The sequence below is a fragment of the Choristoneura fumiferana genome, chromosome 9, assembly GCF_025370935.1.
Source record: "Choristoneura fumiferana chromosome 9, NRCan_CFum_1, whole genome shotgun sequence".
NCBI classification, from domain to species: domain Eukaryota; kingdom Metazoa; phylum Arthropoda; class Insecta; order Lepidoptera; family Tortricidae; genus Choristoneura; species Choristoneura fumiferana.
The window spans coordinates 984349-1005007 of record NC_133480.1 but is presented as its reverse complement, the minus strand read 5'-3'; the positions used below and the strand labels follow the sequence as shown (position 1 = coordinate 1005007).

At 39.6% G+C, this 20659-nt stretch overlaps 2 protein-coding genes across 2 annotated transcripts; one reads left to right on the top strand and one right to left on the bottom strand.

The window, feature by feature from the left end:
• The first annotated feature begins 192 nt into the window (after window positions 1-192).
• On the top strand, window positions 193-9911 carry LOC141430906 (serine/arginine-rich splicing factor 1A-like). Its single transcript, XM_074091780.1, is given in 6 exon segments — window positions 193-493; window positions 2874-3028; window positions 3031-3236; window positions 3598-3689; window positions 4160-4300; window positions 5438-9911. Coding segments are annotated over 5 exon segments (750 nt in total). The 5' UTR covers window positions 193-314; the 3' UTR covers window positions 4278-4300; window positions 5438-9911.
• Window positions 9912-10334: 423 nt separating this feature from the next.
• On the bottom strand, window positions 10335-20659 carry LOC141431413 (2-methoxy-6-polyprenyl-1,4-benzoquinol methylase, mitochondrial-like). Its single transcript, XM_074092582.1, has 7 exons — window positions 20485-20659; window positions 19025-19174; window positions 17172-17301; window positions 14651-14801; window positions 12904-12992; window positions 11792-11903; window positions 10335-10563 (listed from the first exon to the last, which is right to left on the bottom strand). Exons 1-7 carry the CDS (start codon window positions 20657-20659, stop codon window positions 10462-10464), a joined length of 909 nt encoding a protein of 302 aa, XP_073948683.1. The 3' UTR covers window positions 10335-10461.

The following is a 20659-nucleotide window of genomic DNA, read 5'->3' as shown; positions in this document are numbered from 1 at the left end:
GAAAACATCTACTAAATAAAACTACTTTACTTTAAGAAAAAATATCGTAAGAAAAATATAAGTTACAGCTAAAAGTAGAGAGCACCTGTGTTAAAGAAAGTAAACAAAATTAGTTTTAGTGACACTTTATTTCTGATCGAACCTCATCGTTAACCATAAACAAAGTAACTCTATTTCCTTTTCCTGCTGGTGTATACTGTGACGCCATCTTGATTTGTCAAAAACGCCGAACAAGCCAAAGGTTTATCACGCCGCTAAGTTTTTATTAATAAATTCGTATTTAGGTGTGATTAGAGTATTTTAAGAGTTAAAATATGTCTGGTGGAAGCGGTGGAAACAGAAATGAATGCAGAATATACGTGGGAAATCTGCCTCCGGACATAAGAACAAAGGACATCCAAGATCTTTTCTACAAATTCGGCAAAGTTACATTCGTTGATTTGAAAAACAGAAAAGGACCCCCGTTTGCTTTCGTGGAGTTTGAGGATCCGAGGTGAGTTCTGTTTAATAATACGTTAAATTTTGCTGATAAGGATGTAAAAGTTTAAATTGTTTGTGTCCTACTTATGTCCCTCTAATTAACACAACAACCCTACCAGAAATCTGTAGCAAGTACCTACGTAGCATCTCCAACAGTATTCATACTTTTATAAACGAAATACGCTCATGTGGTATTATTTTTGATCACTAGGTAATTTACGCCCAAATATCTAATTGTCATGCTAATGATGTGTACAACCAGTATTTACAAGAAGGTGATTAACATACAATAAGCTAATGAAATGACTATGTATTATTTGCAGTATTTTAAGTGAGCTACATCAATTTAATGCAAGAAAAATCTAAAATGTTTTCATTTTGTAGTTTTACGATGAAGCTACTATGTAACATAATTTGCTTCAAGCTAGTAAAAATATTAGATAACCACTGCTTTCTTAACTATGGCTTTCTAAACTCTTATTTAAAATGTGATTTTTATCCTATCTGGGTCAATATTATTTAATGCGAGTGTCTCACAGTAGTTTCATGTTCAAAAATGTCTGCTGATAGAGAGAAGCAGAGGTTTGCAACCTACCCACATAGATTGAAACATTTTTCTTAGGCATAAGTAGGTATGTATGTATGAACCAAATAAAAAGTTAACAGTTTTTGATGGTAGAGCTGGTGGAATCATGATTTTACTGCAGTGTTTCCCAAACATAGTTCTGCCGTGGCTTGGTAATTTTCACACTACCCCTCTGTGACTCACTTAATAATTTTACGATTTACTTTTACTTTTTATTTCTGAGAGGAGGCTTGTGCCCAGCAGTGGGATGTAAATAGGCTGGGATGAAAAAATTATGACTTACAAATATTTCTGATGCGTCAATCAGTAGTAGGTATTATTTTTAAAACAAGGCGGGGTGGTTGTGACTGGTATTTTATTTTGATGGACCACCCGGTAAATGGGATCACATTGCTTGTCTTTGGAGAATGTATCTTGCTTGACAGACTCTTTCTTTTTAGTGCTAAACATGTTTTACAATATCAACTTTGGTTTTAAGATTATCTAAAAACATATTCTAAGTTTATTAGAATAAATGGTCTAGATACTGCCTACAGTTACATTCTCCTTTTTTTATATCTTATATTTTAACAAGGCTTTGGTACACTAAATGTGACTATGCCAGCCTCATGGGGAGCCTCGATTCTCCTTCTGTTCAAAAGTAAAGTATTAACGATACAATATCAATTATTGTCATTTAGTTAATTTATTAGTAATCAGTAGAACCCGTTATCAAGCTGGCAGTTTGGTGGCTACCTAACATTAGTAATGTGCAATGTCAGTAAAATAACAAAACTTTTTTTTTATTGACTTATCAGGTCAATTTTAGAGTTCCCATACATAGCTATTGTCAAGACTTGGATAGTTTGTATTGCACATCACTAATATTAGGTAGCCACCAAACTGCCACCAATTTAGTTTTTTTTTTCTATTAGAAAGTAATGCATGGAACTCGTCAGAGGTAAATTCATTTCTGGGCAGCTCTTTTGTATGAAAGTTTTCAAAGCCTAATACAACTCTAGCAACTACAATTCGTTTTTATAGCATTAGAAAGAAGGTAAGCGATCTTGATGTGTCTTTATTGGGAAACACTTGAAAAATAAGTCACAGCAAATACGTAACAATTAGCAGAAATATGAGCATTTATATTCTGTTGATATCATATAACTAATAGTTACTGTTTTTTTACAAACGGTTTTCAATATAAAGACTGCAAAATTGTTTACCCCTTTTCTAATACTAAAAAAACGAAGCAGTTCCAGTTGCGTGGTTGTGTAATAGCTCAATTAATTCCTGTTTGTTTGATACCATTACGCACTAGTAATTGAACAAACACTTGTCATGCCGATAACATGTTATTTCAGTTGTAGATAACAGCTACTTGCATTATATATCATTTAAAGTGACACACTTATTCAAACATTTCATTCTATATTTGCCTTTGCTTATATCTTGTATTTAATGGGTTTCTTGCTAATAAAAGTTGCAGAAATAAATGTTATTTTTAGTTTATGAGGAAGTTATTATCAACCTTGGCATACCTACTTGTGTTACTGTGTTGCGATTTGTACTAAAATATTACTTATTTTAAAACTTTAGATCATTTTTAACAATTGCTTGTTGTAACCTAAATTTAACAAAGATATTTGGGTAAACTCTAATCAAACTAGATGTAGTATTGGAAGATAGTAATGTTTAATTTTAATAAGAAGTAAACACTGAGCATCATCTTCCCCTCTTTTAGAAATATTTGCTGTGACTTATGAATGAGAAGTTTGCGTACAGTTCAGTACTTGACCAGATACTATACAGTGGTATTTCATGACAGAGACGCGGAAGACGCCGTCCGTGCCCGTGACGGCTACGACTACGACGGCTACCGGCTCCGCGTGGAGTTCCCGCGCGGCGGCGGCGGCGGCGGCCGGGGCTCCCGCGGCGGCGGCGCCGAGCGCTTCGGGACGCGCGGCGCGGGCCGCGGGCCCCCGCCCGCCGCTCCGAGTACCGCGTGCTCGTCACCGGCCTGCCCCCCTCGGGCTCCTGGCAGGACCTGAAGGACCACATGCGTGAGGCCGGAGACGTCTGCTTCGCTGACACCTTCAAGGATGGCTCGGGGGTTGTCGAGTTCCTTAGGCATGAGGATATGAAGTATGCGGTCAAGAAGCTGGATGATTCCAGGTTTAGGAGTCATGAGGTACGTGTGCTGATTAAATTACAATATTGAAGTGCTTTGCAAATGGCATTTTGTTCCATTCATTAATTTTTAGCAATTGCATCACATAAGAAGTCGAATTTGTCATTCAGTAGCAATCTAATTAATGGCGTTATGCAGTTGGGTAGAAATTTAACATGCTCGCAGGCGTATTGCTACGTGTTATGAGGCATCATTAATCAAGTGATAACTGATAAAAAAAAGATTTTATTAGTGGACTCACTGAGTTGTAGTAAAATATGTCTTATGACTCAGCTGCTACCTGGTTAAAGAAACCTCGCTGGATGTAAGATATGTATATACTTAATATCTTTTTGAATGAGACCTTTTGTATTTTTTTCAGGGTGAGGTGTCATACATTCGCGTGAAGGAAGACTACGGTGGCGGCGGCGGCGGTGGCGGCGGCGCGGATCGCTACAGCGGCGATCGGGACAGGTATGAATATGATTACTGTTTTATGTCACTCTGGAACTGACCTTAATGGCAGTGCAGTTATCGGAGTATTTTCCAGGAGATCTCACAAGTTGTCGTGATTGTTGACTTTTAAAAGTAAGTGCTTCACAGGCGACCATCTACTTGAACCAAAATAATTCTACTGAGTTTTGTTATAGATTTCCATTTTTAGAAATTTCCAGCTCATTTACAGCTCAGCTCATTACCTAAAAGGTCTCTGTTAGGCACGACGACGGGCAAAGCGAGTATAAAGAACTGTGACTACAGTGCGCGCCAAGCGAGCGTGCTCATGCCGCAGCAGCGGCCGGCGAAACGCCAGAACCATTACTTTATTGACTAGCTGCGAATCTATCCAGATTATTTTTAGGATGAGTTGATGAGACTATCTGATAGTAACGCGTTTGAGCAGTCGTGAGTTATGAGTTGGTACATGCAAGCTTGTTTGTTTATAGGTCGCGGTCGTACTCCCCGCGGCGGCGCGGGTCGCCAACGTACTCGCCGGTGCGGCGCTCGTACTCGCGCTCGCGCTCGCCCTCGCCGCGCAGCCGCAGTCGCGACCACAACTACTGAGCAGTGAGCGCCCACACCCACAGGTCCGTACCTTACACCAGACAGACAGACCTACCGATTATGTTATGTTCTACATAGAATACAACAGAAAATAATTAAAAATGAAACGCTGGAGTTCCAACAAAATGTACTTACTGCATGCCTACCATCCCCGGTTAGCAAGCAATTCTTGTAGAACAGAATTGTATCGGTATGTCTGCGACAGACCTATCACTGATCACCTACCATCCAGGGATTCTCCAAGATCGATCTATTAAAAAAATAATTGCTCAAGAAGTTAGTTATTGCTGAAGTTGTGGTCTATTTTCCACAATATATATAAAACAAGAAAGCAGGCAGAGAGACGAAAGTGTTCATTCTAGAGGAGATTCCTTATCAAATTTTTGTACCTGTTGGGACTTATGCACATTGTTTTATTTAGGCGCAGTTAACAACACTTCAAATGAGACCACTGTTCACTCTTTTGCTAAAAAATAGTGTGCATAGGTCTTATTGATAGTTATTTAGTCGACACGCTCCCAAATGTATTACAACAAAGAAAGGATCAAACTGGACTCAACATCTGTACAGTCTAATTTTTATAAAAGAGCTAATGAGAATCTTCCCTTTCAACAATATTTTCTGTTTTTTTTTTTGCTATGATCTCTAAGAAACTAACTGCTTCATGATATGTTTAAAGAATTAAAAATTCAAAACTAACAAACTATTGATGTAGTAATTTTGCACAGCTCAAACATAGGTGTGTGTATATTTTTATTACATTTCCTTGATTGCTGCCGAGTACTGGCTCCACGTATGTATGTCGTAAATTCTGCTTTAGTTAACATCTACTTTTAAAATAAACATTCCACTGAATCTGACTAATATTCGGAGTACCCCATGGCTTAGTTTGAGTTTGATACATGTTATTTATTTTTTTCGTAAAAGAAATTTTAATTTTTAGTAGAATGACCTTACATGGACTTCGATTTTGCAAAAAAAAAAAACAATATTACATCAGCAGGGGGTCTACATAAAACTGAAAAATAGTGTAATGATTGTCTAGATCTAGAAGACAAAGCGTGAGGAAGTCCGACATAATGTAGCGTAGAGTGTAGTGTACTGTCAATGTGGAGCAAGTGCAAGGCGTGTGACGGTGTATTATGTAATTGTGTCGACAGCACGGCGGGCGGGCAGCGGGCGGCGGCGCCGACTAACGTGTAAGGTGTAACGTGTAAGGTGTAATGTGTACCGAGATACTTCTGACTGTCTCCGACCGCTACTTACATGCTACCATATATTTTACAGATTCATAAGTAGCCACTCAGGATGAGGACTTTGTGACTAAAATCGTTTTCTTTTGTTTCATCCTCTGTGGATTGGATTGGGCTCGTTGGATGCGCTGGAGGGAGGCGGCCGGTTAGGGTAGCCGGAGGCGGCCGGGAACCGAACCACCGGCTCGGCTCCGGATCTCATTTCTTAACTTTTCGGATTCACACGCGCGGAGGAACGTTTCGGATTGGACAGGATTCCGCTGGATGCCAGGATCACGGATCTTTGGGTATGATTTTGAAATTATTGCAAATAACTTAATGTCGATGCACGCGGCGGCGGCGCCGGCTCTTCCCTCGCTCCATCTGCTTAACAGCCTAACGACAACTCACAGTACAAACAAACTCGATAATAGATCCTTTCAAATACTTGTTAATAAAATCGTCCATTATAATTTTAATAATCGTACAAATATTAACGTTCACAATTATTTTCATTTCGCGGCGTAGCTCCATTCGTTTGTTTATGCATTAGAAATCTGTACGCATTCCAAAAATAGAGCGCAGCTCGTTTCTAAATTATAATTAATTTGTTATTTTGGAGTGAAACCGGAGGGGGGTTTTTTGATTCGGTCGGATTACCAAATACTAATAGACTATATTGTATTAGTTTAATATAAGGAAACAAATAATTGATGTATAGCCTGTCTATGAGTTGAGCCAACGAAAGGTGAGCATGTAGTTAAAATATTATAAATCTGGAAGTATTAAAAACAATTTTCTTGTTGTTGCAATGTTTTCATAAAGTTTAATCGAGTGACGGATCCGAGAAATTGATTTTATAAGTCGATACCATTTTCATTAGCGTCCGATAGTTGGATCGTTAAAGTGGATTTACGGCCGACACAAAATACCGTTTAATTTTTAATCTTACGCTGAAAAATCTTGTGTGATGCGTGAAGAATTGAGACGGATATTTAAACTACATTCGCTCTTATACGATTTTAAAAATATTTACTTCAGAATTGTAACTAACATACAACTCTACCGCAGTAAGTTAGCATCTTGGATAGAGACAGTATTTTATGAGCTTTCTCTAGTCGAGATGCAACTTTCCGTGGTCGGACGACAGTAAAATTTTAATTAATTTCTAAGATCCGGAGCGCTAAAAAAGTCCGACGTTCGTTAGATCAGTACGACACAACTGTAGCACTAAACTTAGACATTCGGTTCAAATGATATTATAACTGATAACTCACGTCTTAAACCGAGTTTAGCTCGACATGTTTCGGGCTATTTCGTAGCCCTTCCTCTCAGGAGCACGCGACTCGGCGGCTGCCGCAACACGCAAACTGAAACATGTCGAGCTAAACTCGGTTTAAGACTTGAGTTATCCGTTATAATATAATTTACTATGAGTGAGTCTCACGGTAGTTTCATGTTCAACATTCGGTTCAGTACACATTAAGAGCGTTTATTCCTGCTAAGCTGGCAACGTTGCATTTTTGTTAGTTTTTCTCGATTATTCCATAAAAATTGAATGAAAATTATAATTTAATGTTGTCTGATAGAACACTTTTCTTAATATATAAGTTGATGTGTCTGCTCCAATAATTATTCGTTATAGAATTTTTTATTCTTTAAAAACCGGTCATAAACATTAATTTGGTTTTAAGGAATATAAAAGTCTATTACGAATAATTATTGGAGTAGACACATTCACTTATATATTAATAAATAAGAATATATTAAGAAGTGTTCTATCAAAAAACATTTTTAATTTTCATTCAATTTTTATGGAATAATCGAGAAAAACTAACAAAAATGCAACATTGCCAGCTCAGTAGGAATAAACGCTGTTAAGTGTTACGCCAGGTTATCAATGTCAAACCACTCGTCAAATCTCCAGTTATTTATGGTCACTATTTTTAATTGGAGATTTGACCATTGATTTGACATTGGTAACTTGGTTAAACTCCCTCTGCAAAATTGCTACTGGTAACCAAGGCTTGAGCTAACGAGCGCTTATTACAATCGCATTTACCAAACCTATTGTCTGCCGCTTTTAGAATGGCATAGTGAATGATTGTGATGACGCTCGTTCGACAACAAAGCTAGCCTATCCAACGAACGCAGGGCCTTGTCACAGTATAAACTCGGTCGTCCAGGCGCGCCCAACATTTCTCTCGCTCGTATTATTCCAATGCAATAAGGTGTACATACAGTCGCCATAAACATCGGAGGTGTCTAGGTGCTCAAAAATATTTCGAAATTCGACGTAGTTTAAACCATATACTTACAAATACCTTAATTGTTAAAAAAAATCATTTGTTTTACTGAGACAGTAATTCAACTTGATTTCTATTTTACACGCGTAATTTATACTTGTCAGCAATTAAAATTATCTAAATTATATGCAACCTCGCTAAGACATTTAACTGACGTATGTTGCATTTAACTTTTAGACAGGGCACAGTAAGAGGGATTTAAAAAAAAAACCTGTTTAAACTATAGTGTAATCTTATCTTTGTATTCTGAACAAACCACTTCAGGTTTTCAGCCATTTAGTTAACACCTTGTGTACCTAGACAGCTCCAATGATAGTGGAGACTACGCCAGCGTTCATGTTAGGTGTTAGGTAGTGATTGACCGGCGTACCGACAGTGTTCGCCTTTGCTAATGTAGATTATAAAGATGTGCATTAAGTATTTCGAAGCGCGCGCTTTGATTACGCGCGTTTTGGGAATCAAGCTGTTATACACTAGTCGTTTTGAAACGCACGGTTGGGTAACATGCGATTTTAGAACAAAGCTATAATTATGTCGCTCTATATAAAAGAATCGCGCGTTTTCGGAACTTGGTTCTTAAAACGCACGTTGCCGAACGCGCGTTTTAAAAAGCCTTGCGTACGTCGCCGACGAAGCCAATGTCAGTAACATCAAAGACTAGTTGGCAATCTGCCTTTTTTTATAACAGAACAGTCACAAAAAATGGTAACATACTTATTTGGAAGACTGTTCCAGCTGCTAAGAGATACAGCTGTTCGGGGCGTCTTGATTCCTGAAACATGTATCCAAGGCGCACGTTAAACTCCCAATGTACCAGCTGTATTAGGTGTTGTCTAACTCCGTGGTCACCGCACAGTGGCCGGCGCCCGGCGCCCGCGCAGCCGCCGCGGCCGACTCACTCGCTTCTCGATGTTAACTCAGCCCAGACCGGCCGGCTAGCGTCGCCCCGTAGCCTAACTAGCATGCCCGGACCAACGGTGCGCTCGCATTGCGCGCAGCGGACCGGAGACTGCACAATACACCAACCTACAGCTATGACAACGCGCGGCCGGCAACGAGAACGGTTTCTATGTTCATTGCATATCATCCTGAGCTAGGTGAGGTGTTTAGAACGGGGGCATGTTGTCGACCCGATCTCACTCAATCTCACTTGGGATCTTAGTGAATGTCGTTTTCTTGGCAAATATTTTTTTGCTAGAAACAGACTGAAATTGTCATGTAACTTGGGTAAATTAAGTAAACGATACTAATTAAATCTTGCCAGATTTAGGGCGAGGGCACATCTTGCAGGGAGTGTAAAATGGAAGGGAGGGAGGTCGAAAAATTGCTAAATTCTTCTTGGGTTAGTGAAGAATGGCTCCTAATACTATGGTGAGCAACTTGGCCGCACAATGAACAGAGGAAACCCTCGCGCTGCTGTTTGCGCGGAGTCATGGTCGGACCCCTACAGACTCACGGCGAAGGTCGACACGTTTCACGAACTCAACCAACAAAAAATTGGAAACCCCGACTTTGTCACTTCAAAGTTCAATATCTCAAAGACGGCTGAACCGTTTTTGATGAAACATGTCTAAGAACCATCGCTAGAAAACCTGCTTTCAAATAATAAAAACCTCATCCAAATCGGTCCACCCGTTTAAGAGCTACGGTGCACAGACAGACAGACAGACACAAGCGGTCAAACTTATAACACCCCTCTTTTTGCGTCGGGGGTTAAAAACACCCCAGCTAAAAAAAGTGCTAACTTCTTCATTCAACATTCTCGCTTCATACGGGTTCGATTGTCTCGCCTTGAGTCTGCAGGCGCCATGTGTTTGATCGATCCTGCAGATTTCCGCTCCGCTCCGCCTCAATGGTAGCGCACCCTTACGGCCAGTGTGACTGAATGACGTGTTCTACCGAGCAACATGTGTATGAGAGTATGGACTACTTTCACTCTAGGTGAAAGCATATTGGTGTATTAAAGTATCACAAATTGTATGTTTCGCGATTAGCTCGGAGATATCATAGTTTTTAATGTGTACATGTAATTTAGGTTGGATCTGCATTCCAAATACCAACACAGTTTGATGGACTCAATAAATTCCTTTTAAAATTCTAGTGTTTTATTTACGCCTAACCTAATCTACCTTACTTCATGAAAATATACTGACAATAATGAAGAATATCTAACGTACTGTCGCCAATAATGTAATCACTTATCGCAGCTTGTTTTGAAGGTTTAGAGTTGGCGAAGCCAGACTACATACCATGAAATACTGTTGTCTTCCATAAAAAAGGCTCAATCCTAGATTTTTGTGAAAGAGCAACCTCTTTCACGCTAAACGGCTGGACGGATTTGGTTAAAATTTGGCACAGATACTAATTTGGTAATCATTCATTATACGATAATCCTTGTGACGACGGTATGTATGCCTTCGTCAAAAATAATACTATCACTAAGAGTTATTATGTATCACCGTAAAATGATTGATAACCATAGTAAACGGATTATAGTAAGAAAGTAAAACGAAGGAAAGTAGCATAAAAAAGGTATTTTATGTACATTTTTATTAGGTTGATAACTACCTACTATAATTTTCTTCGTAAACAATAAATATCAAATTCGCTTTCTCGTGACTATAGAATTACTAAAAATAACTAGAGCTATATCTTGAAGCCGGAGTGTATGGCACACACGCCGAAAGTGAGATTCTCGTATGTAACTTGTCGGAATCCCGCGTCTTCTATCATGCTCTTGAACTTCTCCTGTAACAAATCACATTGTTAGGTAGGTTCTCTATCGTTTGCCCGAATGTAACGTTTTCTAGAATTTTCATTTGCCATAAAGTAATTTATTTCTGAAATAGTAATTTCTTCAGAGTTGATATTAAACTAACCTAACCTAACCTACTGCATTCTATATGATGACATTTAAAAAAACCATTTTATGGCAAACGTTGGTATGGCAAGTGAAATTCGGGCAAGTAAAGGTAAACGTGTTCGTGTTGGGTAACTCTGTAAGAATCGAGTTGGATGAGTAGATCAGTGTCAAGAGAATAGTAGATTTTGGGTCTTATGAAGTTAGCCTAACCTGGCATATAGTATACAATTTATACATTCCGGGACGTATGTATAAATAGTACATTGTGTCTTAAGGGCGGTAAATAAGAAATTACGAATGAGAGTCTATTAGAAGCCCGAAGTCGAAGACGGAGGGCTTTAATGAGTCGATGTTCGTAATTCTACTACCGCCCGTGCGACATACAATGTATTTCATCACATTTGCGAGCAAAATTGTATATTTGTAAAAAACTAATATTTTTTCAAAAATTGCCGATACCGCTGACTGCGCGCTTGCTCCGCAGCGTGTGCCCGAGCAGCACGCCAGCACGAGCAGCACGCCATGCAGTAACAAACTCATTCTTGGGCTTCATGACAAGAAAATTAGTACGGGCAATGACTCATTTACCGACCACGGGTTTCATGACAAGCACATTAAGGTCGAGGGTTTTATTTGGGGGGTTGCAACCAAGGTAGCCTGCATTTTACGACACTGTTTACGAGCAAGTGTGATGAAGAATAATAAATAAATGGGTAGTTCTTCGAGCGTACCGCTATCGAAAATATTACTGAACCGATATTTAAAAAATGAGAGACAGCAAGAAATTTTAACGAATTGGGGGTACTAGGCAATAAATTAATACATAATAATATGAAACATCCATGATCCCGGAGCAAAAATTCGTATTATTCGTACAGATATGTGTCTGCCCCGATCGGGGATCAAAACCGGAGGCCGTATTTGCCTAACGTTTCTGACGCTTGCAATCGCGATCAAATGACAGTTTTTGTATGGAAAACCTGTCATTTGAAACGTTAGGCAATACGGCCTCTGGACCTCAAGCTTTATAGTCAGGTTCTCTAACCACTTGCCGGTCGTCATACATAGTATAATAACCGTATGGTGGTCATTCGTTTCTCCGTATGTACTGACCTGGTTGGGGAACTGTCGTATGCTCTCGACGAGATACTGGTAGGGCTTCCACTGGCCGGCGATCAGCTGGCCCAGCACCGGGATCACCTGGAACGAGTAGCGGTCGTACGCCCTGCCAAAGGTAACAGTAACATTAAAGTACAATCCGTAATCCATACCTTATGTATGTAAACTCTTTATTCTACAAAAAAAAATACAATTGACAAACTTTGAGAGACTTGTATAGTCTGTCAAAAAAGAGAAGATATTACAAAGTGGCAACACTGTAGTGTCATCCCTTTCAAACCCTGTCAAACCAAAAAAGGAGGACACTACAGTGTTGCCACTTTTTAATTTATTCTCTTTTTTGACAGACTATACAGTCAACGTCATAAATAAGTGATCACTTTTGTACTTCGTCGTTTCCAGTCGGTACACAATTTCGTATGGCTTTTCAAACATAACGTTAAAATTACAAGGTATAAAAGTGATCACTTATTTTTGACGTTGATTGTACCTACAAAGGCAAAGACTAAAATATACTGAGCGGCAAAAAATCTGGCCCTCAAATGTATGTAGAGTGGGCCAAATTTTATGCTGCTGAGTATAATATGCGAAAGTATTTCTGTAATCTCTTCAAGACTAAACCGCTGAACTGATTTAAATGAAATTTGGTATGAAGATAGTTCGACAAAAAGTCCTTTGCGACCTATTTACAGAATCAAGTAGTTTCGATAAAGGGCGGAGCGGATCCAAACCAAGAAACGCGGTCAAATCCTAGTTTTTTTTTCGCACATAAAACTGGTACCTATAGCAATTAATCAATGAGGGTTTTTACAGAGGCGAAATATAGCTAGATGGCGTTAGCATCGTGAGGTCCGTTTGACGTTTGCTTGCGATTGGCTCATTTAGTTATAACCAAACACGAGCAAACGTCTAATAGACCTCACGAGACTTAACGCCATCTAGCGATATTTCACGTGCTGTGAAAGAAAACTCTCATTCTCTTTTGTCACTGAAACATTAACTTTATATCAACGACTACAAAAATATCTACTATTCTCCTAGACCCAGCCCGATTTGGGTCGTCGGGAGTCCCACGGTGGTGGTGGTATATGGTGAAGGTGAGTTACCACTGCAGCGCGTCGTTGGGCAGGTGGCTGAACTCCAGGCACATGAAGCGGCCGCCCGGCGACAGCACGCGGTACGCCTCCTCCAGCACCTGACCACATCATCAAGACAGGCTACTTTTTATCCTGATATTCCCACGGGTCGGGATAAAATCTCAACAGCCAGGATTAGACATGAAATTTGACGCGGATGTCTTACTATACGCATTTAATGTAAGCCTTGGACGCAACTTTTAAAAGTCCCGGAATTTCAATTCAATAGCTATATCTAAATAGTTTATGCGTGCGAAGCCGCGGGTAAAGTCTAGTAAAACAAGACTCCTTAAGATCACAGCTCATCACAGCCACCCGGCACCCGACCAGCATCGCCTAGCCTCGAGCGGTTAACTTAGTATTCTTTATTATGGATTTGTAGGGTTTGCGCTGACTACATCAACTCTTTAGTTAGCGTCACCGGATCGCCTTATTCGCGAGGTTGCCACGCGCGGACGGTGAGAGGACAGTCAAGGGCAAAGATATCGACACGGCCAAAGTTGCAAAAATATGTATACACGGCCTTAATGTTAAGTGCATAAAGTCGTGTATACATATTTTTGTTACTTTGGCCGTGTCGATATCTTTGCCCTTGACTGGACCACTCGGTTATAGCCCGCTGCTCGCACGCTTGAGACGCGGCGCTCGTCACCCACCAGTCATAGTGATTACTCTGAAATACGTGAACCACGCCAGCAGGGCTACTACGAAACTCGAAGTTCGTATCGTACCGTCCCTCTCGCTCTCGTATTAAATAGTATAAGTGTCACAGGGACCGCACGACACGAACTTCGAGTTTCGTAGTAGCCCTGCAGGTTCACTCGTTGACGACGCGGCGTCCACCCGTGGACCACCTGACGGCAAATAAACGGCGAACGACGAGGCGGTGCTGGCCGGGTGCCGGGTGGCTCTAATGAGCCGTGACCTTTTGACCGTGGGCTGTGGCCCACGTGGCCGGCGGCGGCGTGGCCAGGACCCACAATACAATAAAATAACTCTTTATTGCACACCAATACAGTAAACAGTACCGAAAACACAAGTATATTCAGAGCGATCTCTTTCAGGCAACCTTTATAATGGACAGAAATAAGGAATACATTTTAGCAGGTGGTGCAATTTACAGTAGATTAGAGCAGTATCAAGAATACATAAAACTAACACATACACAACAAATCTAAACAGATATATAGGTAGATAGATACCATAACAACACATAAATAAATAAATAAAAAAATAAATATCATGGAACACTTGACACCAATTGACCTAGTCCCAAACTAAGCAAAGCTTGTACTATGGATACTAGGCAACGGATAAACATACTTATATAGATAAATACATACTTAAATACATATTAAACATCCAAGACCCGAGAACAAACATTCGTGTTATTCACACAAATATCTGCCCCGGCCGGGATTCGAACCCAGGACCTCAAGCTTCATAGTCAGGTTCTCTAACCACTTAGCCATCCGGTCGTCAAATAAGGTAACTATAACATTCATACGCAAGATGACAGATCTCTCTAAGCATAGACTTAAAGATAGGCAAGGACTTTGCGCGCCTCAAAAGTCCATCGGTAGGGAGTTCCACAACTGGACAGTGTAAGAATAAACATAGAATTTAGAGTTTGAAAGTGGACAGTAAGGAGAAAGTTTTGAGAGCAACAAGCAGAAGTAACATAGCTAAATCGCTGTTTGAGGTAGCAAGGAGTCACCTTGTCGACGTGCGTGCAGTTCCGTATGCCGAAGGCGATGGTGTAGGCGGTGCAGGAGTCCGAGGGCGCCGGGAGCGCCTCCGCGTCCCCGCACGCCCACGACACGTGCACGCCGCACGACGACCCCGCCCCCGGCCCAGTGTAGCCTTGTCTGCAACGAGACAACAAATATACCTACACGCCTCTGCCCCAGTGGCGTAAGAATCAAAGAAAACATTTTTCTCAAAATGTCCATAAAAGTTGACATTATTCTTTACCAGAAGGTGAAGTGCATAGTTTATGGTCAGCGAAAAATTAAAAAGTTAAAAAGATTGCAGGCGCGCTAGCTCGACAATAATAAATTAGCGCGCCTGCAATCATTCACAATTTTTTTTTAAAGTTAAAAAGGCCATGTAAATGTTGGCACAAGTCGAACTCCGGACTTATTCTATTGGGTTCTGAAATAGCTTGTGGTGTTTTCGGTGAAAAAATATACCTGCAGTTTATTTTTAATGAAAATAGGCGGGAAAGCATAAGAAAAATATTGGAATAAAATTAAATTTTATAATATATTTTGAGAATAAGTTTATTTTATTTCAGAATTATTTACCATTTTTGAGAAAAACTTTATATTAGTCTCGGCTGGAATAGCAATTTCTGGCTTCGTATTAGTCATACTCAGCCAGCAATTGCCTAATTCCAGGCCACGACAATAATCTACTATTATTCGTGACAAAAATGAGAAGAATTAATAAAAAATAAGATAAATATGCATGTCACGAAATGGTCCCAAATCAGCTAACTGTTTTAAAAAATTATAAAGGGGGTCTTTGACCATGGGTCTTTAAATCCAAGGTTTGATTCTACTCGCATAACTAACAGAGGCGTCTTTACCTATAGTGCAGGGTGTGCGTTGCACACGGGCGCAGCGGTGTTAGGGGCGCCGGCCGCGGCACTTTGTATTTGTACCTATTCCATTTTGACCGCGCGCTTCCTAGATGGCGGTAATAGTAGATTGATAACCAAGGGTGGAAAGTGACCCATTTCACCCGAGATATTTCTGGCGCTCGAACGAAGTGAGAGCGCCAATAGTTCGAGGGGAAATGGGTAATTTCACCCGAGTTAGACACTCTACTTTTCATTTCGACTGTGAGGAAATTAAAATACTACAAAAAAAATTAGAATAATAATAAATTGAATTTACTTATATCCAACCTCCAACGGTACCTTTTCGACTGGCCACTTGCCACGGCAGACTATAAAAAAAAATCTAGTTGGTCACGACCAAGGAGCTTATATACAAAACTGGAGGTTAAACACCGAACGAAGAAGTTTAACCTTCATTACTTATTTATATTTATATATTTCATCTCTTTCTTTCACATTTCACGAATGACTTTCATCTCTTTCTGAACCTAACTAAAGAAAGAGATGGAATATGTACGTGACGTAATAAAGATCAAATTTCTTGTTTCAAATGGATGTTCGGCGTTCAACCTCCTGTGTGGTATATAAAGTCCTTGGTCACGACGTGCATCTAGATGGCCATGCCGAAACGTGAAAAAAAAGTGTCATTGACGTAACTCAATTCTCTTCGACTCCGTGGCTAATCGAAAAATTAAAAAAAAAAATACTTTCCACCCTAGAGATGAAAACGCAATTTTCCACCCGGCTATCTACCCATGAAAATTAAACTTTCCGAACAGGAGAGATGAAAAGTAATAATTGCACTCGGGCGCTGCGCTACATGGGCTAAAGACGCCGCTGATATCTGAAGACACCCTGTACTAATTATCTCTTTGAGTTTCTTGCGGGATTCTTCTCAACAGAGGTTTTTTTCTCTACCGGTAGTAGATTTTTTGACATAAGTCTGCCGTCGTAATAAAAACGATTCCGAGAAAACTGATATTTGTTTTAGTATCGACAAAGTTTTCATGAAAGAGCTGCATTGTTTACTGAATTACAGGCTTTCTAATAGATTTACATACATACATACTTTTTTTTAGATTTAGGCTCCGTTCCACCAGAGATGTGCTGTGTTAAAATATGTAAATAGAGTTTCTATTGGTCCATGAAAAACACATTCCAAATAGGTAAATAAAGAGTTTCTATTGGTTAATGAAAAACACATTCCTCGCAACACATCCTCACACATCTCTGGTGGAAATGGAGACTTAACTAAGATTGGTTTTTTGTATTTTTTTTGTATTTTTTATTTCAATTCCAAATTTTTTGTTACTTTTACGGTCATCCCGTCAAACCTTTATCGAAAATACAAACTGAAATATAGATGCACAGAAAAACCAGAAAAATAAGACCAGCGCTGGGAATCGAACCCAGGTCCTCGGCATTCCGTGCCGCGTGCCATAGCGCATTTTTCTGGTTTTTCTGTGCATCTATATTTCAGTTTGTATTTTCGATGGAGACTTAACTACACATAAATAGCTCATTTCCTCAAACAAGCTTAAACCGCATACTTCTTTACGAGGGCAGAGCTTGGTTGTATGCCTAAATTGAATAAACATGACTGAGTTTGACTTACTTTTCCGCCCTGGCCCTCCCCACGTCGAGCATGGCCTGGTTGATATCGCAGACTGTGACGCTGCTCGGCCGGCCCTCCGGCGCGGGGCCCAGGTTCTTTAGGTAGTTGATGTAACGGAAGGAGATGTCACCTGCAACAACCCGAGTTTAACGTATTCAAAGTCAAAGTCAAAATATCTTTATTCAATTTAGGCTATAACAAGCACTTATGAATGTCAAAAAAAATCTACCACCGGTTCGGAAAAACCTCTGTTGAGAAGAATTCGGCAAGAAACTCAACGAGGTAATATTATTACAATGTCAAGCGGTAAAATCGAAATCAATCCAATACATTCTGCTCCGCTGAGAAGGACGGATGACCTGATTAAAACCGAGCCCGCAGGTTCATGGTGGGTGCAGGCTGCTTTCTACCGAAGCAACTGGAGATCTATCTAACAGTGAACATCCTAAGGCTCCGTGCCCTTAGTGTAAGTTTTCGGTTATAAAATACGTCTCGATCGCGTTCGCGTTAAAATCTCAATTTGTATGGAAACACGAACAGCGCCTCTAGCGGAACGTTTGCGATGTTCGTGTTCCCATACAAATTGAGATTTTACGCGAACGCGATCGAGACGTATTTTGTAACCGAAAACTTACACTAGGGGTACTGATATGATGATGGATGACATTCTAATCAATTAACTAAGTATGCAAACATTCAAAATAAACATAATATTGTTCAGTTTTTAAATTTATTCTAAAGTTTCTGTTAATTATAATAATTGACTATCAGTTTTTAGGATTCCGTAGCAAAGATTACAAAAACGAAATGCTTAGTTTCACCATGGCTGTTTGTCTGTCTGTACGTCCGTCTGCGGCTTTGCACAGCGACTCTGTACTAGAAAGCAGTATTTTACACGGATTGAACTGGCGACTCGCAGCTTCGGCGCGAGCTAGCAGTGCCTACCCTGTAATCGACCCAAAGACGTAAAGTGAGGTGTTTTTAGAGTTCCCTAGCCAAAATGGCAAAAACGGAACCCTTATAGTTTCGCCATGACTATGTCTGTCTGTCCGTCCGTCCGTCCGCGGCTTTGCTCAGACACTGACTATCAATTCTAGAAAGCTGTGATTTTGCACGAATTTATATTATGTAAATTATGCCGACAAAATGGTACAATAAAAAATTCAAAAAATTTTTTAGAGTACCTCATAGACGAACCTCCCATCTCTGTAAAGTGGGGGCGATTTTTTTTTCTCATCCAACCTTGTAGTGTGGGGTATTGTTGGATAGCTCTTTTAAAATCATTAGGCGGTTGCTAAAACGATTATTCAATTCAGTGATTTGTTTGCAAAATATTCAACTTTTAAAGTGCAAATTTTCATTAAAATCGAGCGTCCGTCAATCCTCCCCCCCAAATAGCAGTAGGAATTTTTTAAAAAATTAGGATGGTAGTAAAATATTATTAAGTAAGTACTTAATTAAAATCAATGGGGGGTTATCAAGACGGTTTTTCGATGCATTGATCTGTTTACGGACTATTCAACTTTAAAGTTCTAACTTTCATTAACCCTTAAAAAGGTACAGGCCATTTATTGACCATGTGGTTGAAGCTGAAATGCATGTGCATTGCTTTGGAAATTCAACCTTATTGCTTTTTTATATGTCACAATATCCATTGTAATTGTTGAAAATACAACTAGCTTTCAAAATATACTTTATCAGGTATGGATTTGATAGCTGCTTTTGATTATGTGGTAGTATGCTCCAATAAGGGTTAAAATTGAGTTATCTTCGACTACTACTGAGGTAATCAGAGAGTTTTTAGATCGTTTTGAGCACCACAACCGCTCATCTACTTCTGCTGCTGACTGTACCAGTGCCGCCAGCTACGTCCAACAGCTTGGTCCCATGCGTAGGCGCCAGTCTCTGCATGAAGATATCCTTCCAGATGCGATGGATGCCCAGGGACATGGCATCGTTCATCACATCATACTTCTCTGCCACCGTCTCGAACACATTGTGCACTGCAAACATAAAACAACACATTGTTATTATTGAAAGGTTGAAGTTATATCTGTTGCAAAATTGGTTACTGTTGAAGGAACTGGATTGTTTTTTTTATGTCAATGCAGACAAACAAGCACGGTTTACCTGCTGAACAATATATTATGTCTTACTGAACACCACAAATTAGTACAATAAATTTACAAAATACCTGGAAACTTTTAGTAATAAATGTCACATTGCAATTCCATGCATCTACCAAAGAAAGAGTCTTGCTGGGTTCTCAACAGAGGTATTTTCGAACCGGTTGTAGTTTTTTTTTTAATTCAAAAGCTTGTTATGGCTTAAATTGAAAATATTTTTAATTTAAATTTTATGTACATAAATGCCTTTAAATGGCTTTGAATATCAGGTCTAGATTATCTTTTTTACCTCAATGTGCTTTAGTTGAGGTATATTTACGAATATTAGTTTTTAACAGGAAAACCATAAAAATAAATACAAGAATTGGAAAATAAAATTTCAAGTTCAATGTTGAAAGAAATTTTTGAAAAGGTGTTATCATAGCAGGTAAGCAATCCGGTTTCCTTAACTGACCCATGAGTAAGGAGTGTGCAATATAAATAAAACTATCTACATATATAAATATAGTTTATCGTTTTACATACATACTGGCCTAAAGTTACCAATCTTATCAAACACAAGTCAAACAGATCTAGACATCTTTCGAAATTAAATAAAAAATTAGATTTCATTCAATTTAAGGGGATCCCATGCCCCAATGACCTTCGATCTGAATTTCTTAGTTTTCTAATGTTTTTTCTAGCTTATTATATTAACAACAACAGCTTTAAGCAATATAGATCCCATATTTACTTCAGTTTTTTTTTTATTCGAATGGATGCAAACGAGCAAGTGGGTCTCCTGATGGTAAGAGAACCACCCATAAACATCTGCAACACCATATTTATGCGGCCAACCTAAAGGCCTAAGATGGGATACCTCAATGCTAGTAATTTTACCGCTGTCTTACTCTCCACGCCGAAACACAAAGTTCAAGCACTGCTGCTTCACAGATTAGAAGTTAGATGGTGGTAGCAATCCGGGCGGACCTTGCACAAGTCCTACCACCTGCAAAAGTTCAGTATCTACGAGATAAATGAAGTGTTCATTTTCCAAATCCAGTAGACAAAAATGGAAATAAAAGATTGGAAACCCATAGCCGTTTGACTTATTTATATCTGTAGTGCAAAAGTAGCAGATACGAGTCAAAACCTGTCAAAAATCGATGAAAAACTCGGGTAGCCCCTTAATGCAATACTACACTAACCTTTCTTTCCATTTCTCTTGCTCATCGACAGTTTCAAACCGAAATGGGTCTGTTTGCTTTTCTCGCCTTCGTTTTCCTTTTCGGCGGTCTGCGTGCTGAGGAGGCGAACTCGCGGAGCGCGATTAGTCGTTCGTCCTATTTTGGACAATTTTAATACTGTATTTCTTAAAGCCAT